At 53.0% G+C, this 27,168-nt stretch overlaps 2 protein-coding genes across 2 annotated transcripts; both read left to right on the forward strand.

The window, feature by feature from the left end:
- Positions 1 to 2,783: 2,783 nt before the first annotated feature.
- LOC135406416 (olfactory receptor 14A16-like) lies at positions 2,784 to 3,755 on the forward strand. Its single transcript, XM_064640811.1, has one exon. The coding sequence runs from the start codon at positions 2,784 to 2,786 to the stop codon at positions 3,753 to 3,755; it is 972 nt and encodes a 323-aa protein (XP_064496881.1).
- A 15,863-nt stretch (positions 3,756 to 19,618) lies between these two features.
- On the forward strand, positions 19,619 to 20,245 carry LOC135404930 (olfactory receptor 14J1-like). The gene has a single exon (XM_064639661.1). It carries the CDS (start codon positions 19,619 to 19,621, stop codon positions 20,243 to 20,245), a length of 627 nt encoding a protein of 208 aa, XP_064495731.1.
- The last annotated feature ends 6,923 nt before the right edge of the window (positions 20,246 to 27,168 follow it).

Here is a 27,168-nt window from a genome sequence, read left to right on the forward strand (position 1 = left end):
CGTTGTTACAGCTGAGTGTCCTTCTGGCCCCAGGTCTGCAGAACCACAAGGAGACACCTCTGTTGACTCAGCTGAGTCCCTTCCCTCAGTGCAGGTGAAGGAGATCCCTCCTGAGCTCTGTCTGGGTTTCCTGTCTAATGATGGGACATGAAAAGGGGACTCTTGGACTTAACTCTGTGCCTGTTTGGAGAAATGACATTGCTGAAAGAAGTGTCTGTGCCCAGCTGAGAGAAGGAACATGATTATTTCCTTCAGCTGTGTGCCAGCAGGTTCCCCTGGAGCCCCAGGGACAGCTGGAGGAAGCCCAGAGGGGCAGAGAAAGGGCTGCCTGGGGCTGTTGCTGTGCTGCTGAGCTGGGCTGGGCTCCTGGCACACAGGGAGCTCCTGGCAAACAAGAAGAGCTTCAAAGAGACAGCTCTGCTGGTGAGCAGCTCCTCTGCACAGCCCAGCAGGGCTGAGGGCACTGCCTGCAGCACCCAGGGCACAGGAGAGAAGGCAGAGAGATGAGAGGCAGCCTGGGCTGGGAGGTGACTGAGCTCTCACTTATGGGAGAAACTTACCCAGGATTTGAAGGAAGAATTCTCTGGCTGTAGGAAAGTTCAACTTGCCTTCCTGGAGGCATCTCCTAAAGCTGGCACATCCCACAGCTTCTAGGATCTTTCAGCAGGACTCTCCCAGTTGCTGCAGTGCAGGGGAAGTGGCCATATGGCAGAGCAGGGCAGGAGCTGCAGGCAGCAAGGGCAGACAGGAGAAGGGAGCAGGAGGTTCAAGGGATCCTGGGGTGGGAGGACAGGGCAGAGCTGCTCAGAGCAGGAACCTTGCCAGCCCTTTGCCACGGTCAGGCTCTGTCTGCAGAGCAGTGCAGGTGAGTTCCTGCAAGTGCCTCTCCCAGCTGCCAAATGGCAGCAGTGGCAGGAGCTGTCAGGATGGCTCTGCTGGGTTTCCTGAGGTGCAGCAGGAGAAGCTGCTGCAGAGCAGGACTTGCTGCTGCCCCATCAGAGGCCCAGGGCCAGAAGGTTCCCTGTGCCAGGGCTGGCTGTGGGGTGGGAAGGTGCGGTTGCAGCCAGGGGTGCCCAGGGCTGTGGTGCAGAGCAGGGTCCTGCCCCCAGGGCTCTGTGCTGGGGCAGGGACTCTGCTGCCTGCCAGGGTCAGCTCTCAGCCCGACCAAGGAGCTGCCACAGCCCTGCAGGGAGAAGGGGTGGGTGGAAGGAGTGACCCCTCAGGGCAGGGCAGGGCAGGGCTGGGCAGGGCCCTTCAGCTGCAGGCTCAGGGCTCCTCACAGCTTCAGCTCCACCTCCTCCATTTCCAGGGCCCCTTCTCAGGAAGCACATCCCCCCAGAACACCTCCCCCTTCCCAGCCACCGCAGGCTGCCTGGGATCTGCTCTGCAGCCCCTGCCCAGGCAGAGCTGCCCCTGGGCACTGGGCTGGGGATGGCTCTGGCAGCACTGGCAGGGAGCTGAGCTGGGCACAGGCAGGGGCTGCTGGCAGGAACAGCTCCTCACCCAGAGACAGGCAGGCAGGGAGAGGCAGCTGCTGCCACAAGGGCTGGGCAGGGGGATGGGGGCCCCTCCCTGCTGTCCCTGTGGCACAGACCCCTTCCCTGAGCAGCTCCTGCCTGGGCTCCTTTCCCAGCCTAAGCAGAGCCTGTGCCCTCAGGTCCACGGGGGCTGGGCTGTGCATTGCCCTGCAGCAGCCAGAGCCCAGGCAAGGACAAGGCCCTGATTTCCAGCTGTCTCTCTGTGTCCCTCCTCCCTTGGCAGCACCATTGTGGCATTTCACTGCCATCCCCTGCTGCCTGGGCTTTCCTTGTTCTCACCAGTGGATTTTCTGAGCCAGTGTGGTGTTTGGGGGGGGCAGATTCCTGTCCAGACACAAACCCTTTGGGTGCTGCTGTGGGGATGTGTCTGTGGGAGCCAAGTGCCCAAGTGCCCTCCAGGCACCTTCAGGGTCTTCAGCTGTTTGCCTGGGTGTCCTGCAGGGCTGCAGGTGCCCTCCAGAAGGGCACAGCTCTGCCTTAGGATCTCTGTGCTGCACAGGATCCCCATGGAGAAAACTCCTCAGTGCTAAATCCATGGAAATGCCCTGGGCAGCTGCACTTGGGAGCTGCAATGATCCCTCTGTGTGGCAGTCTGGAAGGAGAAAGATGAGATCGTAATCAGGCATCCTGAGTAAAGGGAAGGATTCTGTCAAGCTGATCTTTGAACCAGGATTCCCCTGCTCCTAGAAGTGCCTTGTTACTTTTTTAAGGGAATTCTTAAGGGTCATCCGCCTTCAGCTCCAAGCTGCCAGCCAGGAGCAGCTGTGAACAGGAAAGGAGGCCAGCTCTTGTCTCTGCACTAAGAGACCATCCCTTTGCCTCTCAGGACTCACAAGATTTCCCTTGGAGCACATGAGAAATGTCAGAGATTTCAACCATCCAAACTCACTCTTGGCAAGAGGAATTTGAACAAAATCAAGTCCCCCAAATCCCCTCCCTCTGTTCTGCCCTTGGCCAAACTGTGACCAGCAGTTCTGGAACCACTTTGATGCATCACAAGTGCATTTAATTGGAGGTCACCCTGTGCTCCGAGTTGCCTCTCACTGTACAGCAAGAAGGATTCCTCGGGAGCCCATTCCAGGGTCCCTGCTCTCAGTGCCCCCTTCAGCCAGCAAAACTCAGAGCTCAGGAGAGGGATGCAGAGAGATCTTCATGAAAAGAGGCCCTGAATGTTGAATTGCTATGAGACATGCAAGATGTTTTGCCTTTTTTACCTCAACAGAAAACTATACCCTGAGGCAGCAAATGTCCAACAGCAGCTCCCTCAGCCAGTTCCTCCTCCTGGCATTCGCAGACAGGAGGGAGCTGCAGCTCCTGCACTTCTGGCTCTTCCTGGCCATCTCCCTGGCTGCCCTCCTGGCCAACGGCCTCATCCTCAGCGCCGTAGCCTGCGACCACCACCTGCACACCCCCATGGGCTTCTTCCTGCTCAACCTCTCCCTCACAGACCTGGGCTGCATCTGCACCACTGTCCCCAAAGCCATGCACAATTCCCTCTGGGACACCACAACCATCTCCTACATGGGATGTGCTGCACAGGTCTTTCTGCTTGTCTTCTTTCTTGAAACAGAGTTTTCCCTCCTCACCATCATGTGCTACGACCGCTACGTTGCCATCTGCAAACCCCTGCACTACGGGACCCTCCTGGGCAGCAGAGCTTGTGCCCACATGGCAGCAGCTGCTTGGGCTGCTGGGTTTCTCATTGCTCTGCTGCACACAGCCAATACATTTTCCCTGCCCCTGTGCCAGGACAATGCCCTGGGCCAGTTCTTCTGTGAAATCCCACACATCCTCAAACTCTCCTGCTCACACTCAGGCTACCTCAGAGAACTTGGGCTTATTGTGGTTAGTGCCTGTTTAATATTTGGGTGTTTTGCTTTCATTGTGTTCTCCTATGTGCAGATCTTCAGGGCTGTGCTGAGGATCCCCTCTCAGCAGGGACGGCACAAAGCCTTTTCCACGTGTCTCCCTCACCTGGCCGTGGTCTCTCTGTTTAGCAGCACCTTATTCTTCGCCTACCTGAAGCCTCCCTCCATCTCCTCCCCATTCCTGGATCTTCTTCTGTCAGTTCTGTACTCAGTGGTGTCTCCAACACTGAACCCCTTCATCTACAGCCTGAGGAACCAGGAGCTCAAGGATGCCCTGAGGAAAATCATAACTGGGTGTGTTTCAGAAGCAATAAGCTCTCCTTCTTCTGCATGTTATGGACCTCATTAAAGGCCAATCCTGTTATGGATTACAGGCCCACCATATCTTCTCTATTTTTTGCTCCTGGGAAGGGTGTTATTTTTGTGAGAATTTGTTCACATCAAAAAATCTTTAAACACCATTTTTAATTCAGTGTTTTCCTTTCTAGCCTGGCCCACAGGCTGTACAAATTGGGAATTGTATTCACTGTGTGCTTAAACCAAATAAAGAACTCTGCATTGACTTGTTTGCCTGATATCTTTCCTCTCTGACTTCTCTGCAGCTGCAGGGTCGGGGCCTCTGTGCAGAGCTGGGCCAGAAAAGAGTCCCAGCAGAGCAGCACTGCCAGGGAGCAGCAGCCCTTCTCCTGCGTGGCCTCCTCTCCCTTCCCTTCCACACTGTCCTGCAGAGCCCTGTGTTGTTGGAGGCCTCAGTGCTCTGGCAGTCGGTGCCAGTCCTGCTGCAGGACTGTCCAGGGACTGCAGGCAGGGACAGCCACGGGCACTGCTGGCACAGAGCTGACCTCTGCAGCAGCACTGCCATCCTGCAGGGGCATCTCCTCAGGCCAGGGCCTCAAAGCTTCCATCTGCTTTCCACTTTGCTCTCCAGGATGTGCCCAACACAACGCCCTGCAGAGGAAAACAGCAGTGACCAGCACAAGGGTGGGAGTGCTCAGGGTGGGGGCACCCAGCAGTGCCCTGGCACAGCCAGCGCCGCTCCCAGCACTGGCCTCTCACCCCAGGCCACTGGACTTGTTCTTCCCTCCAAGGAGGGACATCAAATGACCAGCTCAGGAGTCCATGTTTGCACTGCATGGACAAGACATGCCCCTGTGTCACGGCTTGGGGCTGGGGGGGTGGAAGGCTTAGACAAAGCTGATGGCAGAAGCCGTCTCGTTGAGCTACGAGGGGCAGAAAGGACCCCCTTGCTTTCCAAATTCCTTCTCAGAGAGGAGCCTGGCTGTGGCTGGATCCAATCTCAGGCTCAGATTTTGATTTCAATTGAAGGAATTCTAGAGGTGTGATTCAATCACTTTGTCCTGCAGGTTTTAGGGGTGGCAAATCAGAAATATTTCTAGAAAATTAATTTATTTATTATGACAAATGAAGAGACAATTGATCACACAAGTGAATAGATGAAAGACCTTAAACAGAATTATTTACTACACAGTATAAAAGCCAAAACCGCGTAGTAGTATAGTGTAAGATAGGACAGTGCAGTCTATCAAAGTAACTCTATTAAAGCAATTGGATCAAAGCCAGCAAAAAGAAACAATCCTGAAGCAGAGATTGAGGTAACTCACCCCACAAGAACAGGGGGTAGTTCTCTCTCTTTCACTTAACCCTTGGGCAGTGACCATGAAGAGCTGTCCCTGCTTCATGGCAGAAGTTCCACACACTTCAAGGAAGGCTGTGGAAGAATCTGCCACATGACTTTTGGATGGGGCTTTTATAGTTTGACTGTCAGACATATTTGCAGGCCAGGGAGCAGCTTATCTGTCAAATCCTGCTTCAGAAAGCAGGATGTGTGTTTGAAGTTTCATGAAGCATTTTGAGTTTAGCATAATTCAACATTAAAAACAGCACCTTGACACCAGCAGTAACTCATCACAGTGTGCATTGTTTGCATTCTCTGACCATTTCATAGGTATTGTGAGAGCAGAGCATCCTGCCAGAAATGGCCCCTTGATTCCATGAGGTTCCAAAAACTCTGAGAGCTCCTTTGGTTCCATGAGGCCCTGCAGTGTCACAATGGCCCATTGATTCCACGATGTTCCAAAATATCCCACAGTTCCCTTGGCTCCAAGAGGCTCCCCCGTGTCCCACCGGCCCCTGGATTCCAGGAGGCCCTGCAGTGTCCCAATGGCCACTCGGTTCCAGGAGCCACAGCGGCTGCCGCCGGCGTCTGTGCCCGGAGCCGCCGCTCCCACGGGGCTGCCGCACTCACCGCCGGGGTTGCCGCTCGCGCAGCCGCCGCTCTGCCCCGGCTGCACCGGGACCCGGCACCGCCTCGGGCCTGCGCTGCCGCCTCAGCGGCCACAGGGACACAGGCATGGGGGACCTTTGCTCTGCCACTGAGGGGGCCTGGCTTTGTTCTGCTGCGGTCTGGGCTTTAGGAAAATTGCTGTTCATTTTCATGCTCCACTGGAACACCTCCTGAATTCCAAAGGTTTCCTAATCCAGGGGCAGGGGTTTCTATGGCATCGGAGGTGCCGCCCCTCGGGACACATTGTCAATAAACCATCCAGCTGACTGGGATGGGTGTAAGAGCTCCAGAACACAGGATAATCAGTCATCCCCTGAAAACCGTGGAATATTCCCTACCTGAATCCTAACCCAAAGAGAAGAGTTTGGATACAATTCCCAAATAGTTTGGAAACTCCAGTCATTCCTGACACCAGGATGGAAATTCAGCAGATAACTAAAGCCAGTTCCCTTGGGAGCCCACAACCAGCAGGGCTGAGGGAGACCCTGGCAGCTCCCCAGCACCTCCCTCTCAGTGGGACACCTCTGGCAGCCTCTCCCAGCTCGGGAACCCTCCAGTTTGCAACACTCCAAAGACTGGCGCTGATGCCCAGGACAATTCTGATCCCCCTCCACAAACACTCCTCCAGCTGTGACCCTTGTCTGTTGGCAAACACAAAGGGATTTGGGGGAGTGTTTCCCTGACAACAGGAGAATTTGGGAGAGAGGGATCTTTCCACACCCAGCTCTTGATGTTTCCACACATCTCTGCCTGGGTGTGAATTGACTGTGGTGGGAATGTTGTAGTTTTGAATCTATACTTCAGTCACTGTAAAATTGCACCAAATGCTATTGAATCACTTGATAATTGTTCAATTGGTCAATGATTAAGTGCTACTAATGTCTTTCGACCCCTTGTCCTTGAATCCAAATCCTTTGCGTCCTGACCCTCTTACATCCCAAGGTTCTGTGTAAATCATTCCCTTTCATCAAAAAATACATTTTTCGTGACTTCCACTTTAAAATCTTCCTCCTTAGCTAAACTACAAAACAACTCTAATTAGTTGTTAATGTCTTGAAGACAATTAAAGAAAGAAAAATAATTTGTTTTTCAATGTTTTAATGGGTCCCACAGTTGTTTGGAGTTGCATCAGCTGTCAGTCCAAGATGGGCCATGTCAGAACTGGTGAGGTTGGGGGGTGAGGAGCAAGGTTGATCATCCAGGGTCAGTGTGGATCTCCTGAGGAGACACTCAGCATCAAGATCACTTGGAGAACACCTCTATCACCTCTTGTCTGAACTAAAAAATATCCATAATTGAATTAAAACAAAAAAAGTACAAACTTGGAAGACTTGTTTTGAAATTGCCTTGAAGACAATTAAAGGAAGACAAAGAGATCCTGAGGGATTTTTGCATTTTAATGAGCCCCACGGTGTGTTTACAGCTGCATCCATGATCCTGAGGTACTGAGAGAAGATTGAAGAAGCTGCTGAAGAAGTCAGAAGCCAAAGTCCAAGTGCCTTGAAGCATTGCTGGGCCCCACTGAGGGCAGGCACTGCCAAAGCCTCCCCAGGGACTCCTTGGAGCAGCTCCTTGGAGGCCAGGAGTGCAGGCAGACAAAGGCTCTGGGCAGGCCCCTGCAATGCTGAGCAAAGCCTGCCTTGGTTTTGTGGAGCACAAAGGCCAAGGCCTGAGCCCCAGGCCCTGGCCCAGCAGATCCTGTCCCTCCCGGCTGGCTCAGGGCTGTTTGGGGGGCACTGGGATGGGAGGGGGAGGAACAACAAAGGCCCAAAACTGGGCAACCCCTGCCAGGCTCCTGAGGGAGGGGCGAGGCAGAAACCAAGGGCAGAACCTGCCAGGCAAGTGTCTTGTGGTGGCCTGAGTGGCAGAGGCAGCTGCCAGAGGCAAGGGGACAAAGGCCTGGGTGCCTTTGGGCCTTGCAGCCCTGCCAGAGCCCTTGGCCATCTCTCCTGCAGGCTGTCCTGCCCTGGCCCTGCTGCTGCTCTGGCCTTGCAGGCTGCACACACCCCTCCTGCTTTCCCACCCCCTCCCAGCAGCATTTCTAGACCCTCCCTGATGTCTCTGCACCAGCTCTGGCTGTTCCCTGGAACACAAAGCCATGGGCTGATCCTGACTCCCTCTGGGTGACCTCTTGCAGCACAAGGGTCACCACTGAGTGATATTTCTTTTTCTTCACCTTCAGTCTGAACCTTCAATGCTACCCTTTGTGGAGATTTCATTCTATTTCCAATATGGAGAAAAGCTCCATCCTGTCAGATCTGCTCTAGACCCTCTCCAGTTCTTCCTCATTCCTCCAGAATTGGGAACCTCACAGACAGACAGACCAGTCCAGATGTGGTGACCCCAGGGCTGAGTCCAGGGGGGTGACAACTCCCTTGTCTGGGTGCCCACACTCCCCCCAAGGCAGCCCCATGTGCAGTTGTCCTTAAATCAAGGGACCATTCTGATTCTTTGTAATGTCACGGAATCAAGTGGCACCGTGACACTGCAGGGCCTCATGGAACCAAAGGAATGCAGGGACACTGTGGAATCCCATGGAACCAAGGGACCATTATGACGTGTGGGGTGTCTTTGGAACAAAAGGAACCCTGAAACATCTCAGAACCTCCTGAAACCAAGGGGCCACTGTGCCTCCCCAGAACTCCATGGAATCAAGCAGAGCCGCTGCCTCCCCGCCGCCGCCGCACGGACCGGAGTCGCCGGCTCTGCCCCGCTTGGACACCTCTGGAGTCAGCGTGTTCTTGGGCAGCACAACTGATCTCAGACCAGAGAGTTTCCCACATTTTGCTTTGCCCCCTCTCTTCTCTGGTTTGTTTTTTGTTCTTTGTTCATTCAGGAGAAAAAGGGGGAAGGGAGACACATGTGGATCCCTGTTTTTATCTGTTTACAAAAGGGAGTTGGGGCAGGGGGGGAGAGAGGAAGCAATTTCTCTCTCTGCTGTTGCTTTGAACTCTTCTGTTGGTATTGCTGGTTTTGCTGCTATATTTCTTGTCAGTCAACTGTTATTTTTTTCACTTGTACCTCCTTGTATTTTGTCTCTCTGTACTGGTGGGGAATAAAAGGAGAGTGAGTTCTTTTTATTGGAGTTCCAGCACCAATATGTGTCTTTAAACCAGGACAGGTTGCTCAAGGGTTCCCTGAAATTTGGCATAATTCACAAATGACTAGAAAATACTTTTTGTCCCATTATATAGAGAGCTCTTCTGCATTGGTGTTCAAGGGCTGATCACTGAGAGGGATTTCATCAGGAAGTTGCTGCCAAGAGGATTTTGTACCATGGACTTTATCTGACACTCTGCATTCAGCCAACTTCCCATCCATATCTTCCACTTCTTCAGTCCAGCTCTCACCAGTCTGGCCATAAGGTCAGGACACCATGTCAAAGGCCTTGATAAAGTCTGGGCACAAAACATCCCCTTCTTTTGCCTCCCAGAGGGGTTCTGCAATCCCTGCCTTGTCCTTCCCATGCCTGGGAATGGCTGCAGGAGGACTTGCCCTATCCCCTTCCCTGCTGAGCCTGAGCAGTCTGGAACTCTGCCAACCCTTTTTGCTGCCCTGTTTGCAGACTGCTTCCATGTCTGCCTTTGCCAAGGCCCCAGGAAGCTCTGGGATGGCTCTGGCCTTTCCAAGGGTTTGGGAGAGGTCTCCCAGTGACACTGCCCATCCTTCTCAATATCCCTGACACCAAAATCTTTGCAGCATCACACACTGCCAGAGGAGTGCCCAGGACACAACACAGGTTGTCCTGGTGGTTCTGGAGTATTAGAATTGAGTTCTTCCTCGAGGCCAACCCTCCAATTGGATTTGAGTGCAGCTGAAAGGTTTCCTCAGTATTTTCCCCAGTGCCTCCCTGCCCTGAAGGTTTCTGGCCATCAGACTGGAACTGAGGGGGTTGGGCAGGTGCCTGAGGAGGGGGTAGAACAAGGGCTGTGTCCAACTGTGCCAGGAGGGCTGTGCTGGGCAAGGAGGAGGAGGCTGCAGAAAACAGTGGCACTGGGGAGGGGAGAGGAGCAGGTGGAGAGACCTTGTGCCTGCCCACGCTGGGCAGGAGCTGCCCCAGGATGGCAGCTCTGAAGCACTCCCAGGATGTCCCTGTGAACAGGAGGGGAAGACTGGATCTGAAAATGAAAACCTGGAAAGCAGAGAGCAGGAGTGTCATGTGGACACTGCAGGAGAGTTGCAGCCCTGGAGCAAGGACACAGAAGAAGTGAGCCAGTCCATGCAGTGGCCTCAGAAGATCCCACAGCATCCTGGAGATGCTGGAAGGGAGCCCAGCTCTGCTTCACAAGTTCCCAGGGCCTGTCCCTGCCTGTGCTCCAAGGGCTTCCAGCCCACAGGACTGTGCTCAGAGAGCACTCAGGCCTTACAGCGAGAAAGGGGCTCAGGAGGACAGTGTGGAAGTGGCAAGAGATCAGCTCTGCAAAGACCAAGCCCTGCTGCTCCCTGGCAGTGCTGCTGGGTTGGGATTATTGTCCCCTTCCCATTTGCAAATACACCCTGTCCTGCAGTGTGTTGTCCTTTAGGAACATCTGAGAAGAAGGGTCTTGGACAAAGAAGGCACTGCAGGGTCCTTTATTTTGTTTAAATATTCAGAGAGCACAATTCATCATTTTTACATCTCTGGGTCAAATTCAATGGGTAGACACTAAATTAGAAGGCAGATGTATAATAATATTTAATTGCACAGAAAATTATTGCAAGAAGCACCCGATGACCTCCACGAGCAACCTGAGCAGGAAAGCTGGGTCATTAAGGAGTCCCATTCTGAATGCTACACAGCAAAAAACAGGCACTTTATTGCTCCTGAAAAGAATCCAGCCATCATTTTTCTCAGGGCATTTTTGAGCTCCTGATTCCTGAGGCTGTAGATGAAGGGGTTCAGTGCTGGAGGCACCACCGAGTACAGAACTGAAACCACCAGGTCCAGGGATTGGGAGGAGATGGAGGGGGGCTTCAGGTAGGCAAATGGGCCAGTGCTGACAAACAGGGAGACCACGGCCAGGTGAGGGAGGGACGTGGAAAAGGCTTTGTGCCGTCCCTGCTGAGAGGGGATCCTCAGCACAGCCCTGAAGATCTGCACATAGGAGAAAACAATGAAAACAAAACAACCAAACGCTAAACAGACACCAACCAAAAGAAGCCCAATTTCCCTGAGGTAGCCTGAGTGTGAGCAGGAGAGCTTGAGGATGGCAGGGATTTCACAGAAGAACTGGCCCAGGGCATTGCCGTGGCACAGGGGCAGCAAAAATGTACTGGTTGTGTGCAGCAGAGAATTGAGAAACCCAGTGGCCCAGGCAGCTGCTGCCATGTGGGCACAAGCTCTGCTGCCCAGGAGGGTCCCATAGTGCAGGGGTTTGCAGATGGCAACGTAGCGGTCGTAGCACATGATGGTGAGGAGGAAATACTCTGCTGTGATGAAGAACAGAAAGAAAAAGAGCTGTGAAGCACATCCCATGTAGGAGATGGTTCCGGTGTCCCAGAGGGAATTGTGCATGGCTTTGGGGACAGTGGTGCAGATGCAGCCCAGGTCTGTGAGGGAGAGGTTGAGCAGGAAGAAGCCCATGGGGGTGTGCAGGTGGTGGTCACAGGCTACGGCGCTGAGGATGAGGCCGTTGGCCAGGAGGGCAGCCAGGGAGATGGCCAGGAAGAGCCAGAAGTGCAGGAGCTGCAGCTCCCCTCCTGTCTGCGAATGCCAGGAGGAGGAACTGGGAGATGGAGCTGCTGTTGGACATTTGCTGTTCCTTAGGACAGGGTCTGTTCAGAAAAGGAAAGCACAGGGAAGAATTAAGACAGCCCCCTCTTGGCAAAGCCAGTGCAGTTTTCAGGGAAGTCCCCTCCAAGTCAAGGCATTTCTTTTCTCTGGTTTGTGCTCTCTGAGGGTGCTGTGAGGAGCAGGAGCTCTGCCCATGTGCTGCCAAGGACTCAGCTTTGCTCTGCTGCAGCGCAGACACGGAACTGGTTTGTGACAGCTCCCATGGTCACAGGGGATGTCACATGGAATCCAGCTTTGATGGAAAAGTTAAAATCCTGTGCTGTTGTCTTGGAGTAATTTGGGCTGCAGAAGAGAGGCACAGAGTAACCTTAAAATAATTTTCACTGGGTTTTTTGGTTGCAATGATAACACCTGGGGGTGTTTTTTTAGGGGCAAATTTTTCTGATGACAAATCTGAAGATTCTTGAGACAGGACAGGCAGAAGGGCTGAGATCTCCGTTGCTTATTGCAGAGCCAGGAGAGCTGCAGTGCCTCTCAGTCTGTTTCTCATCTGCCCTGCACTTTCCCTTGGGCTGCCTTGAAGAGGACTTCACACACAGATTCATCTTTAAAAACCCCACCAAGATCTGTGCTGAGAGCAGGACAGCGCTGCTTGAAAGGGCAGCTCTGTGAAGTGTCCCCTATGCCAGCCCAGAGGTGCAGCTGTGCTGGACAGAGCAGGACAGGAGCCCTCCCACAGAGAAGCCAAGGGCTGGGACAGGAGAGTGCCCACCCCCAAGGGAAGGCTCAGCACTGCCCAGGATCCTGTGCTCATTTCTGATCCTGCCTGAAATATTCACCTCTGAGAGTAAAAGTTTGAATTTCAGTGCAGCTTCCTGAATGGAGAGAACAATGTCTGTGCTACAGTGCCTGATCAGGAAACACACCTCAGGACTAATTCCTTTCCTGTAGCCCCTGTCTTTTCTGCAGCGATACATGGAAAAGATCCTCCCTCCCCTGCCAGGTTTGCTCCTTGCCCACAGCCCTTCTGCCCCAGCCCTGGCAGCAGTTCCCTGGGTCAGCTGAGAGCTGCCCCTGGCAGGCAGCAGAGTCCCTGCCCAGCACAGCGCCCTGGGCTGCAGGACCCTGCTCTGCCCCACAGCCCTGGGCACCCCTGGCTGCACCCCCGGCTTCACAGCTCTTCCAAACTGCCCCAAAACAGCCTCTGCTCACCCATCCCATCAGCTGGGGCTGGGACAGCTTTAGGAGATGCCTCCAGGAGCTGCCCCTGCACTGCCCTGCAGCCACAGACTCACCATGTGCAGCCCTGCCAAGATTCCTCCTGCAGGCAGATCTCAGCCATCCTGCCAGTGCTGAGCCCCTTGAAGCTCTGTGTGTGCCCTGCTGGTGTCCCTGAGCTGCCCTGGCAGTGCCCTCAGCCCTGCTGGGCTGTGCAGAGGAGCTGCTCCCCAGCAGAGCTGTCTCTTTGAAGCTCTTCTTGCTTGCCAGGAGCTCCCTGTGTGCCAGGAGCCCTGCCCAGCTCAGCAGCACAGCAACAGCCCCAGACATTTAATGACCCTCTAGGGGGTTTGTCGTTGTTTACATGAGACTCAGTCCCTGAGAGGAAGTTCAAACAACTTCTCAACAAGTCAAAATGAGATTGAAACACTAAAGTTTCTTGTAGTGCTAATGAGTCTCACTGATGGACACAACTGAGAAAGTGTCCCCAGATTCCAGTTAGAGCAGAAAACTGCAGACAGTGATGACAAGGATGGACAAGCAAGGGAAAGGTGGCTCTGATGCTGGAGTAACCTTGACTTGTTTTCTTAATCCAAAGGACCAAGCCCTGACCCGCAGCTCCTGGGAAGGCAGATCCTGTCCCTGCCTCATTCCTCAGGGCTCTTCCTGGGGCACTGGGATGTGGGATGTGCAATGCCAAGGGCAGGACCATGGGGTGGCACCTGCCAGGCTGCTGAGCAGGGACAAGGAGGCCATGAGGCCCCAGGGCTGCAAGGGCCACTCCCCTCCTCCTGGCATCAGGGGCACAGACAGCAGCCCTGGCCAAAGGCCTGCAGAAGGTGGCTCTGTCAGGGCCTTTCAGCTTCTCCCCCTCCCTGTCTCCTCTCCAGCCCAGGCTGTCCTACGGTGTCCATGCCCTGCCCCTTTCCCTGCAGGCTGTCGTCATCCCCCCGGCTGCCCCACCTGGCAGGCACCTTCCTGCACTGACATCTCTGCGTCCTCCCTGGCTCTTCCTGCACACACAAAGCCTTGGGCTCATCCAGACTCCTTTCCTGGGTGACGTGTTGCAGCCCAGTGTTTTCCATGGAGTGAAATTCCTTTTTCCTCATGTCCACTCAGGACCTCCCCAGCTGTACTTGGCATTAATTCTTTCTGTCTCATGCTCTTTTCTGCTCTGACAAAAGGATCCACCATCTCTAAATCCTCCCTTCAAGCCCTCTCAGGGCTATCTTGTGCTGTCCTCAGTCTCCACACCATTGAGGCCACAGCTCCTTAGCCCCTCTCTAGTGCTCATGTGCTTGAGACCTTTAAAGCCCATCTTGGGAGATCTCTGGGCACTCATTAATGTTTTTGCAGATGAAAATATCGTGCTCAAAGCCTAAGTAAATCACAGTTGCCATGACAACCAGTATGCATTCCCATTGCTATGGTCAGTTACCATGGCAAATAGAATACATTCCCATTGCCACAGTCAGTTACCATGGCTGCCATAATACATTGTCATTACTATGGTAGGTTACCATGGCAACCATAATTGCTACAGTCATTTACTGTGGCAAACAACATACTTCCCACTGCTATGGTCAGTTACCATGGCAAAAAGCATATATTCTCATTGCCACGGTCAGTTACCACAGCAACTACCATACATTCCCATTGCTAAGGTCAGTTACCATGGCAACCATCAAACATTCCCATTCCTACAATCAGCTACCGTGGCAACGATCATACATTCCCACTGCTATGGTTGGTTACCATGGGAACCAGCATACAGTCTCATTGCCATGGTCAGTTACCACGGCAACCATCATACATTGCCATTGGTACAGTCAGTTACCGTGGCAACTATCATACATTCCCGTTTCTATGGTCAGTTACTACAGCAACCATCATACTTCACACTGGTACAATCGATTACCATGGCAACCGTCACACATTCCCATTCCTACAGTCAGTTACCATGGCAAATATCATACATTCCCATTGCTACACACAGGTACCATGGCAACCATCACACATTCCTATTGCTATGCTTGGTTACCATGGTAACCATCATACATTCTTGTTGCTATGGTCAGTTACCATGGCAACCATCATACATTCCCATTCCTACAGTCAGTTACCATAGCAAACATCATACATTGCCATTTCTATGGTCAGTTACCCTGGCACCTATCATACAGTCCCACTGCTACTGTCATTTCCCATGGCAACCATCATACAGTCACGTTGCTACGGTTGGTCACTATGGCAACCAGCATACAATCAAATTGCTATGGTCGGTTACCATGGAAACCATCATACATTCCCATTCCTACAGTCAGTTACCAAGGCAATCATTGTAAAGTCCCATTGCTATGGTCAGTTACCAAGGCAATCATCAAACATTCCTGTTGCTACGGTCAGTTACCACGGAAACCACCATACATTCCCACTGTTATGGTCAGTTATTGTGGCAACCATCACACATCCCCATTGCTGTGGTCGGTTACCATGGCAACCATCATAAGGCCCAATGCTACAATCAGTTACCATGGCAACCATCATACAGCAGCGTTGCTACAATCAGTTAGCATGGCAACCATCTGAATTCCAGTTTCTATGGTCAGTTACCATGGCAACCATCATACATTCCCGTTCCTACTGCCAGTTACCATGGCAACATCATAAATTCCCATTGCTACAGTCGGTTACCATGGCAACCATCATTCATTCCCATTCCTATGGTCAGTTACCATGGCAACCATCATAGTTCCCACTGCTGCGGTCAGTTACTATGGCAACCAGCATACATTCCCATTCCCAAGGTCAGTTACTATAAGAACCACCATACATTCCCATTGCTACAGCAGGTTACCATGGCAACCATCATACATTAGCATTGCTATGGTCAGTTACCATGGCAACTAACATACATTCTCGTTGCTACGGTTAGTTCCCACAGAAAACACCATACGTTCCCATTGCTACAGTCAGTTACCATGGCAACCATCAGACATTTCCATTGCTATGGGCAGTTACTATGGTAACCTCTTGATTCCTCTTGGACAGAAGCAGATGCAGATGAGCCTCCCTGTCTTCCACCAACCTGGCAGCTGTGCTCTAAAGGGCTGTGTCCCAAGGGCTGTCTTCACCAAGACTCTGCAGAAACCTCTGGGACTCTTTGCATCCTGTCGTGCTGCCTTTCCAGTGAATTCCAGGGTTATCAAAGACAACTTGAATGGGCTCTTTGTCTCACTCCACAAGGTCACCCAAACCACTCTCTCTTCTCACCCTCACCCACAAAAGTTCACCCAGTTTGTTCATCCCCTAGAGCAGCTCCACAGGTCCAAGAAGCTCCTTCCTGCTGAGGACACCTCTCTCCTGCTCTTTCTCTCCTGTGTCTCCTTGGCCTTCTCTGTCAACCCATCACAGCCCTGCAACCTGGGAACTGTCTCAGCAGGCCTGGGCTGTTATTGCCTGCAAGTGGAATGAAGAGAGACTTGGGGCTGCAGCTCCTCCTGCCTGTGCCCCACACGCAGGGCATTGGGGCCTGTCTGGCTGCAGCCCCTCAGTGGGGGCACCAGGGGTAAGAACAGACTTGCAGTGGGGAAAGCTGCTCTGAAAGCCCCGAGAGCTGGGCTGTGCAGAGGCTTTGCTGACAATGGACTTGGGGGTGGACGTGCTGGGACTCAGGCCCAGGGGGAAAATCCCAGGCCTGATCCCTGAGGAGATCAGCACATGCTGCTGAAATGCTGGGGGAGAGAAGAGCCAGCAGAGTGAGGAAACAAGTGTGGACAGCCTGGGCTGATGTGCTTTGGACTCGTGCCTGGCCCGGCCTTGGCTGGGCAGAGAAGGGACAGCCTTTGTGTCCCTGCAGGGCTGGGATTCACTCCCTGCCCCAAAGGCCCCCAATGTGTCTGAGAAGCCCTGGGTGGTGCCTGTCCCACAACTGCTGGGAATGGGGATGGGGTTCCTGCACAGGCCCTGTGCTGTCCATGGCAGCTGCTGCACTTGTGCTGCAGAGCCCTGGCACCTCCCCTGGCACTACAGGTCCCTCTTTGGCTACTCAGTCCAGGCTCAGCTGCCCTCAATTAGGTTCAGCAGTGAAGGGATGTCCAGGAGACAACTGCCACTGTACTCCAAGGACATATAGAAAATACCCTGCTAAAGAACAGAAGAGAGACCTCTCTCCCTGTGCCACCTGACTGCATTTGGTCATCTGAACACCTCTAGGGGCTGCCCTGGACAGAAGGAACAGTGACAGGTTCCCCTGTCCTACATGTGGGCCCCTTCTGCCACTGAAGTTGGCCAAAGCAATGTCCCAGCAGCCTCCAAGAAGATCCCACAGCTGCTGCCCTGTCCCTAGGAACTGCTGCATTGGAGCCTGCAGTTCCCAGCAGGAATCTCGGTCACCTCTGGCCCCTCAGAAGGAACCAGGGGTTTGTGTCCCAGCAGGTCACGCCTGGCTTTGGTCTTCCTTCATTCCCATGGGAGCTGGGACAAGGAGTCACCTGCAGGGGCCTGTTTTGGGCCCACTGAAGTGGGGCAGGAGGAATCCCAGCCCATGGGGGTTGTGGGGGGAGCTCAGTGTCCTTCTGGCCCCAGGTCTGTAGAGCCACAATGAGACACTTCTGTTGACTCAGCTGAGTCCCTTCCCTCAGTGCAGGTGAAGGAGATCCCTCCTGGGCACTGTCTGGGTTTCCTGTCTAATGATGGGACATGAAAAGGGGACTCTTGAACTCTGTGTGTGTTTGGAGAAATGACCCTGCTAAAAGAAGTGTCTGTGCCCAAGTGAGAGAAGGCACATCATTATTTCCTTCAGTTGTGTGCCAGCAGGTTTCCCTGGAGCCCCAGGGACAGCTGGAGGGAGCCCAGAGGGGCAGAGCAAGGGCTGCCTGAGGCTGTTGCTGTGCTGCTGAGCTGGGCCAGGCTACTGGCACACAGGGAGCTCCTGGCAAGCAAGAAGAGCTTCAAAGAGACAGCTCTGCTGGTGAGCAGCTCCTCTGCACAGCCCAGCAGGGCTGAGGGCACTGCCTGCAGCACCCAGGGCACAGGAGAGAAGGCAGAGAGATGAGAGGCAGCCTGGGCTGGGAGGTGACTGAGCTCTCACTACAGGAGAAACCTTCCCAGGATTTGAATGAAGATTTCTCTGGTTGTAGGAAAGTTCAACTTCCCTTCCTGGAGGCATCTCCTAAAGCTGGCACATCCCACAGCTTCTAGGATCTTTCAGCAGGACTCTCCCAGTTGCTGCAGTGCAGGGGAAGTGGCCATATGGCAGAGCAGGGCAGGAGCTGCAGGCAGCAAGGGCAGAGAGGAGAAGGGAGCAGGAGGTTCAAGGGATCCTGGGGTGGGAGGACAGGGCAGAGCTGCTCAGGGGAGGAACCTTGCCAGCCCTTTGCCATGGTCAGGCTCTGGCTGCAGAGCAGTGCAGGGGAGTTCCTGCAAGTGCCTCTCCCAGCTGCCAAATGGCAGCAGTGGCAGGAGCTGTCAGGATGGCTCTGCTGCATTTGCTGGGGTGCAGCAGGAGAAGCTGCTGCAGAGCAGGACTTGCTGCTGCCCCCTCAGAGGCCCAGGGCCAGAAGGTTCCCTGTGCCAGGGCTGGCTGTGGGGTGGGAAGGTGGGGGTGCAGCCAGGGGTGCCCAGGGCTGTGGTGCAGAGCAGGGTCCTGCCCCCAGGGCTCTGTGTGCTGGGGCAGGGACTCTGCTGCCTGCCAGGGTCAGCTCTCAGCCTGGCCAAGGAGCTGCCACGGGGCTGGGGGAGAAGGGCTGTGGGGAAGGAACAATTCCTGGGAGGGCAAAGCAGGGCAGAGTCCTTCTGATCTCCACAGTGTGCTGCAGGGATGAGGGCTGGTCACAGCTCCAGATCAAAGCAGGAAATTTCCCAGAAGGTATTTGCAAAAGGCACAGACAGACAGGAGGTACCTTAAAGAGAATGAACCAGTTCTTTCAGAGTTATACTCTGGGTTGTCTGGGTGCTGACTGTGACAGAGAAATCTATCTCTGAGCACAGGAGGAGACACTGAAACATGAACTCTGTTAGATTAGAGGGGATTGAACCTGAGAGTGTCAGACATTGAAACTGCCTTATAGACCCATCAGTGTCACTTTCTCAGCCCTGGGCCCAGGGAAGCAGCTGCTGGCAGGGACAGCTCCAGGCAGCAGAGCCCTGGGCAGGGAGTGGGGGGCAAGAGCTCCCAAAGGCCTTGGGGAGGGGGCATTCAGGCAGCTCTGGGGGCCCTTCCCTGCAGCTCTGCTGGGCACTGTGTGCTGGGCCATAGAAATGAAGATTCCTGCAGTGGAAAAGAACTTTCCCAGGTGTGATGGTAGAAATAGAAAACGCAGGTACAATTATTCTAAGCTCAGACTAAGTTTCTGCTCTGCAGCCCCAGCTCTTCTGATTCATTACAGTAGAGATGGAACTTTTGTATTCAAGGTCTCTTACATCTGACATTCCTTGTGTGTGTGAGAGCTCTACCAAAAAATTCCATTTCCCCCTTAGAGCAGAGCAAAACTGACTGCTTGGCAGTGCATTTGGTGACATTTGACACATTGATTTCTTGTAGCAATGGAGTTGCTCTTTCACAGAGGGCTGTCTTAACTGTTCCCTGTCCTTTCCTTTTTTGAACAGACCCTGTGCTAAGAAGCAGCAAATGTCCAACAGTACCTCCCTCACCCAGTTCCTCCTCCTGGCATTTGCAGACAGGCGGGAGCTGCAGCTCCTGCACTTCTGGCTCTTCCTGGCCATCTCCCTGGCTGCCCTCCTGGCCAACGGCCTCATCCTCAGCGCCGTAGCCTGTGACCACCACCTGCACACCCCCATGGGCTTCTTCCTGCTCAACCTCTCCCTCACAGACCTGAGCTGCATCTGCACCACTGTCCCCAAAGCCATGCACAATTCCCTCTGGGACACCACAACCATCTCCTACAAGGGATGTGCTGCACAGGCCTTTCTGCTTGTCTTCTTTCTTGGAGCAGAGTATTTCCTCCCCACCACCATGTGCTACGACCGCTACGTTGCCATCTGCAAACCCCTGCACTACGGGACCCTCCTGGGCAGCAGAGCTTGTGCCCACATGGCAGCAGCTGCCTGGGCCGCTGGGTTTCTCAATGCTCTGCTGCACACAGCCAGTACATTTTCCCTGCCCCTGTGCCAGGGCAATACCCTGGGCCAGTTCTTCTGTGAAATCCCACACATCCTCAAGCTCTCCTGCTCACACTCAGGCTACCTCAGGGAAATTGGGCTCACTGTGGTTATTGCCTGTTTAATGTTTGGTTGTTTCGTTTTCATTGTTTTCTCCTATGTGCAGATCTTCAGGGCTGTGCTGAGGATCCCCTCTCAGCAGGGACAGCACAAAGCCTTTTCCATGTGCCTCCCTCATCTGGCCGTGGTCTCCCTTTTTGTCAGCACTGCATTCATTGCCTACCTGAAGCCCCCCTCCATCTCCTCCCCATCCCTGGATCTGACCCTGTCAGTTCTGTACTCAGTGGTTCCTCCAGCATTGAACCCCTTCATCTACAGCCTGAGGAACCAGGAGCTCAAGGATGCCCTGAGGAAACTGATAACTGGCTGTTTTTCAGAATCAATAAACTCTCCTTCTTCTGCATGTTATGGACCTCATTAAAGGCAAATCCTGTTATGGACTTCATTAACGGCCCACCATACCTTCTCTATTTTTTACTTCTGATAGGAGTGTTATTTTTGTGAGAATTTGTTCACATCAAAAAATCTGTATATCTATAATTATATCTATAAGGATATATATAAATGTCATTTTATATATAAACACCATTTTCAATTCAGTGTTTGCCTTTCTAGCCTAGCCCACAGGCTGTACAAATTGGGAATTGTACTCACTGTGTGCTTAAACCAAATAAAGAACTCTGCATTGGCTTGTTTGCCTGACATCTTTCCTCTCTGACTTCTCTGCAGCTGCAGGGTCGGGGCCTCTGTGCAGAGCTGGGCCAGAAAAGAGTCCCAGCAGAGCAGCACTGCCAGGGAGCAGCAGCCCTTCTCCTGCGTGGCCTCCTCTCCCTTCCCTTCCACACTGTCCTGCAAAGCCCTGTGTTGTTGGAGGCCTCAGTGCTCTGGCAGTCGGTCCCAGTCCTGCTGCAGGACTGTCCAGGGACTGCAGGCAGGGACAGCCACGGGCACTGCTGGCACAGAGCTGACCTCTGCAGCAGCACTGCCATCCTGCAGGGGCATCTCCTCAGGCCAGGGCCTCAAAGCTTCCATCTGCTTTCCACTTTGCTCTCCAGGATGTGCCCAACACAACGCCCTGCAGAGGAAAACAGCAGTGACCAGCACAAGGGTGGGAGTGCTCAGGGTGGGGGCACCCAGCAGTGCCCTGGCACAGCCAGCGCCGCTCCCAGCACTGGCCTCTCACCCCAGGCCATTGGGCTTGTTCTTCCCTCCAAGGAGGGACATCAAATGACCAGCTCAGGAGTCCATGTTTGCACTGCATGCACAAGACATGCCCCTGTGTCACGGCTTGGGGCTGGGGGGGTGGAAGGCTTAGACAAAGTTGATGGCAGAAGCCGTCTCGTTGAGCTACAAGGGGCAGAAAGGACCCCCTTGCTTTCTAAATTCCTTCTCAGAGAGGAGCCTGGCTGTGGCTGGATCCAATCTCAGGCTCAGATTTTGGTTTGGATTGAAGGAATTATAGAGGTGTGATTCAATCACTTTGTCCTGCAGGTTTTAGTGATGGCAAATCTGAAATATTTTTATAAAATAATTATTTATTATGACAAATGAACAGACAATTGATCAGACAAGTGAACAGACAAAAGACCTTAAACAGAATTATCTATTGCACAGTATAAAAGTAAAAAACTCCTAGTAGTGTAGTGTAAGATAGGACAGTGGATCTATCAAAGTAACTCTATTAAAGCAATTGGATCAAAGCCAGCAAAAAGAAACAATCCTGAAGCAGAGATTGAGGGAACTCACCCCACAAGGACAAGGGGTAGTTCTCTCTCTTTCACTTAACCCCTGGGCAGTGACCATGAAGAGCTGTCCCTGCTTCAAGGCAGAATCTCCACACACTTCAAGGAAGTCTGGGGAAGAATCTGCCAAAGGAAAGTCGGACGAGGCTTTTATTGTTATAAAGTGTTTGACTGCCAGACATATTTGCAGGCCAGGGAGCAGCTTATCTGTCAAATCCTGCTTCAGAAAGCAGGATCTGTGTTTGAAGTTTCATGAAGCATTTTGGGTTTAGCATAATTCAATATAAAAATAGCACCTTGACGCCAGCAGTAACTCAGTACAGAGAGTTTGCATTGTTTGCATTCTCTGACCATTGTTTAGGTATTATCAGTGCAGAGCATCCTGCCAGAAACGGCCCCTTGATTCCATGAGGTTCCAAAAACTCTGAGGGTTCCTTTGGTTCCATGAGGCCTCTCAGTGTCACAATGGACCCCTGGTTCCATGAGGTTCTGGAGTGTCACAATGGCCCTGATGATTTCATGAGTTTCCACTGTGTCCCAGGATTCCTTTGGTTCCATGAGGCCCCGCAGTGTCACAATGGCTCCTTGATTCCACGATGTTCCAAAACATCCCAGGGTTCCCTTGGCTCCAAGAGGCTCCCCAGTGTCCCACCGGCCCCTGGATTCCAGGAGGCCCTGCAGTGTCCCAATGGCCACTCGGTTCCATGACCCACAGCGGCTGCCGCCGGCGTCTGTGCCCGGAGCCGCCGCTCCCACGGGGCTGCCGCACTCACCGCCGGGGTTGCCGCTCGCGCAGCCGCCGCTCTGCCCCGGCTGCACCGGGACCCGGCACCGCCTCGGGCCTGCGCTGCCGCCTCAGCGGCCACAGGGACACAGGGATGGGGGACCTTTGCTCTGACACTGAGGGGGCCGGGCTTTGTTCTGCTGGGGTCTGGGCTTTAGGAAAATTGCTGTTCATTTTCATGCTCCACTGGAACACCTCCTGAATTCCAAAGGTTTCCTAATCCAGGGGAGGGGTTTCTATGGCATCGGAGGTGCTGCCCCTCAGGACATGTTGTCAATGAACCATCCAGCTGACTGGGATGGGTGTAAGAGCTGGGGAACACAGGACAATCAGTCATCCCCTAAAAACCTTGGAAAATTCCCTACCTGACCTGTAACCCAAATGGAACAGTTTGGATACAATTCCCAAATAGTTTGGAAACTCCAGTCATTCCTGACACCAGGATGGAAATTCAGCAGATAACTAAAGCCAGTCCCCTTGGGAGCCCACAACCAGCGGGGCTGAGGGAGGCCCTGGCAGCTCCCCAGCACCTCCCTCTCAGTGGGACACCTCTGGCAGCCTCTCCCAGCTCCGGAACCCTCCAGTTTCCAACACTCCAAAGACCCTCGCTGATGCCCAGGACAATTCTGATCCCCCTCAACAAACACTCCACCAGTTGTGACCCTTGTCTGTTGGGAAACACAAAGGGATTGGTGGAAGTGTTTCTCTGACAACAAAGAGAATTTTGGAGAAGCACCTTTCCGCACCCAGCTCTTGATGTGTCCACACATCTCTGCCTGGGTGTGGGTGTGAATTGACTGTGGTGGGAATGTTGTTCTTGGGAATCTATAATTCAGTCACTGTTAAATTTATAGCACATGCTATTGAATCACCTGATAACTGTTAAACTGGGCAATGATTAAGTGCTACTAATGTCTTTTGCCCCATTGTCTTTGGATCCAAATCCTTTGCTCTTGACCCTCTTGCATCCCAAGGCTCTGTGGAAATCATTCCCTTTCATCAAAAAATATATATTTTTCATGACTTTCACTTTAAAATCTTCCTCATTAGCTAAACTACAAAACAACTCCAATTAGTTGTTGATATCTTGAAGGCAATTGAAGAAAGAAAAATAATTTGTTTTTCAATGTTTTAATGGGTCCCACAGTGTGTTTGGAGTTGCATCAGCTGTCAGTTCAAGATGGGCCATGGCAGAACTGGTGAGGTTGGGGGGTGAGGAGCAAGGTTGATCATCCAGGGTCAGTGTGGATCTCCTGAGGAGACACTCAGCATCAGGATCACTTGGAGAACACCTCTATCACCTCTTCTCTGAACTAAAAAATATCCATCATTGAATTAAAAAAAAAAAGTACAAATTTTGAATACTTGTTTTGAAATTGCCTTGAAGACAATTAAAGGAAAACAAAGAGATCCTGAGGGATTTCTGCATTTTAATGAGCCCCACGGTGTGTTTGCAGCCCAGCTCATGGTCCTGAGGTTCTGAGAGAAGATTGAAGCAGCTGCTGAAGAAGTCAGAAGCCAAACTCCAAGTGCCTTGAAGCATTGCTGGGCCCCACTGAGGGCAGGCACTGCCAAAGCCTCCCCAGGGACTCCTTGGAGCAGCTCCTTGGAGGCCAGGAGTGCAGGCAGACAAAGGCTCTGGGCAGGCCCCTGCAATGCTGAGCAAAGCCTGCCTTGGTTTTGTGGAGCACAAAGGCCAAGGCCTGAGCCCCAGGCCCTGGCCCAGCAGATCCTGTCCCTCCCGGCTGGCTCAGGGCTGTTTGGGGGGCACTGGGGTGGGAGGGGGAGGAACAACAAAGGGCCAAAACTGGGCAACCCCTGCCAGGCTCCTGAGGGAGGGGCGAGGCAGAAACCAAGTGCAGAACCTGCCAGGCAAGTTGCTTGTGGTGGCCTGAGTGGCAGAGGCAGCTGCCAGAGGCAAGGGGACAAAGGCCTGGGTGCCTTTGGGCCTTGCAGCCCTGCCAGAGCCCTTGGCCATCTCTCCTGCAGGCTGTCCTGCCCTGGCCCTGCTGCTGCTCTGGCCTTGCAGGCTGCACACACCCCTCCTGCTTTCCCACCCCCCTCCCAGCAGCATTTCTAGACCCTCCCTGATGTCTCTGCACCAGCTCTGGCTGTTGCCATGTGCACTTGGCCTTCTTACCTTGGATCCTGAGCCCCTGTGCCACAGGACATCCCTCCCAGAGCCCAGGCCCTTCTCCTGGGGGTCACTGCAGAGCTGAGCAGATCCAGGTCCCCTCCCATTCCTCTGCCAACCCCCTGGGCCTGCTCTGGACTCTCCAGGTCCTTGCCCTGTTCCCAAGGGCTGTGGGGGTGCTGAATGGTCAGGGCTTGGGGTTTAGAGCTCAGGGTGGGGATTAGGCAGAACTTTGGGAGGTTTGTTGTTCTGCTGGCAGTGTCTGGTTCATGATTAGGAGAAGAGATTTTTAGGCTGGGTTAGGATTAAAGCTTGGCTTTTCATACTGGTAATACAAGTTTGGGATTGAGGTGGGCATTGGAGTAAAAATAAGAGTGTGGAGTTCTGAGTTTGGGCTTTTTCTGGCTTTGAATTAGAGCAGTGGACTCCTTTCAGTGGGAGGGGCAGAAATTTTGGGTAGTGTTGGGGCTTGAGGTTACAAAGAGGATAAAGGTCCATCAGGAATGTTTTCACAGTCAGTGTTTCAGCACCCTCAACATTCCCTGAACCTGTTTTTACCTCATCAAAATCTTTCCTCTCTCTTGGACAAGCCCCTCTTCCCTTCCCCAAATATCCAATCTTTTTTTGTCCCAGTTCCTCCTAATCTCCCCCAAACTTTCATCTGGGTGGGCTCAGCTTTGTGATGACACTGTGCAGCCTCATGGAATCAAGGTGCCATTGTGGCACTGCAGGGGCTAATGGAAACCAAGGAACACAGGGACACTGTGAAATCTTGTGGAATCAGGGGACCATTTAACATTTGAGGCCTTGTGGAACAAAAGGAATCCAGAAACCTTTTGGAACCGCATGGAACCAGGGAGCCATTGTGTCACTGTGGAGCCTCATGGAAACAAAGAAACTCTGGGACACAGTGGAACCTCATAAAATCAAGGGGCCACTGCAACACTACAGGGCCTTTTTGGAGCCAAATGGACTTTGGGACACTGGGGAATCCTATGGAATCAAGGGGTTATTGTGACACTGGGGAAACTCGTGGAAAAATTGAACCAAGGGACACTGTGCAACTTCATGGAATCAAGGGGTCATTGTGACACTGAGGACACCACATGGACTCAAGGGATCACTGTAACACTACAGGGCATTATGGAGCCAAAGGAACCCCGGGACACTGTGCAGCCTCATGGAATTGGGGTTCCATTTTGTCACTGCACAACCTTATGGAATCAAGAGACCATGAGGCAGGGCCTCATGGAAATGAAGGAACCCTGAGACACTCTGCAAATCAAGGAAGCATTGTGACATTGAAGGCCCTATGGACCCGAGGACACTGTGGAAACTCATGGAATCCAGGAGTCATTTCGGCACTACAGGGCCCTCTGGAGCCAAAGGAACCCATGGACAAATTGGAACCTCATGGAATCAAGGTGCCATTGTGACACTACAGGGCCTTATGGATGCAAAGGAGCACAGTGACTCTGTGGAATCTTGTGGGATGAAGGGCCATTGTGACACTGAAGAATCCCATGGAATCCAGAGGCCATTGTGACCAGGCACTATGGAGCCAAAGGGACCCTGGGACACTGCAGAACCTCGTAGAAACAAAGGAACACCCGGACACTGTGAAACCTTGTGGTACCAAGGGACCATTTTGACACAGTTCAAGCTCATTAAATCAAGGATTTTTGGTGACACCGAGGGGCCTCCTGGAACCAAAGGGCCCCTGTGACCCTGAAAGGTTTGCTCAGCATTTTGCCTGGTGCCTCCCTGCCCTGAAGGTTTCTGGCCATCAGGCTGGAGCTGAGAGGGTTGGGCAGGTGCCTGAGGAGGGGGTAGAACAAGGGCTGTGTCCAACTGTGCCAGGAGGGCTGTGCTGGGCAAGGAGGAGGAGGCTGCAGAAAACAGTGGCACTGGGGAGGGGAGAGGAGCAGGTGGAGAGACCTTGTGCCTGCCCACGCTGGGCAGGAGCTGCCCCAGGATGGCAGCTCTGAAGCACTCACAGGATGTCCCTGGGAACAGGAGGGGAAGACTGGATCTAAAAATGACACCTGGAAAGCAGAGAGCAGGAGTGTCATGGTGTCACTGCAGGAGAGTTCAAGTCCTGGAGTAAAGTCACAGAAGAAGTGGCCCAGTACATGCAGTGCCCTCAGAAGATCCCACAGCATCCTGGAGATGCTGGAAGGGAGCCCAGCTCTGCTTCACAAGTTCCCAGGACCTGTCCCTGCCTGTGCTCCAAGGGCTTCCAGCCCCCAGGACTGTGCTCAGAGAACACTCAGGCCTTACAGCGAGAAAGGGGCTCAGGAGGACAGTGTGGAAGTGGCAAGAGAGCAGCTCTGCAAAGACCAAGCCCTGCTGCTCCCTGGCAGTGCTGCTGGGCTGGGATTATTGTCCCCTTGCCGTTTGCAAATACACCCTGTCCTGCAGTGTGCTGTCCTTTAGGAACATCTAAGAAGAAGGGTCTTGGACAAAGAAGGCACTGCAGGGTTCTTTATTTTGTTTAAATACTCAGTCAGTACAATTCATCATTTATACATCTCTGGGTCAAATTCAATGGGTAGACATGAAATTAGAAGGCAGATGCATAATAATATTTCATTGCACAGAAAATTATTGCAAGAACAACCTGATGACCTCCACAACAAACCTGAGCAGGAAGGCTGGGCCATTAAGGAGTCCCATTCTGAATG

The sequence above is a fragment of the Pseudopipra pipra genome, chromosome W (genome assembly GCF_036250125.1).
Source record: "Pseudopipra pipra isolate bDixPip1 chromosome W, bDixPip1.hap1, whole genome shotgun sequence".
NCBI lineage: Eukaryota > Metazoa > Chordata > Aves > Passeriformes > Pipridae > Pseudopipra > Pseudopipra pipra.

Bases quoted from the DNA above. Each gene is read 5' to 3' on its own strand.
- LOC135404930 (XM_064639661.1), top strand. From the start codon at position 19,619: ATGTGCTACGACCGCTACGTTGCCATCTGCAAACCCCTGCACTACGGG.
- LOC135406416 (XM_064640811.1), top strand. From the start codon at position 2,784: ATGTCCAACAGCAGCTCCCTCAGCCAGTTCCTCCTCCTGGCATTCGCA.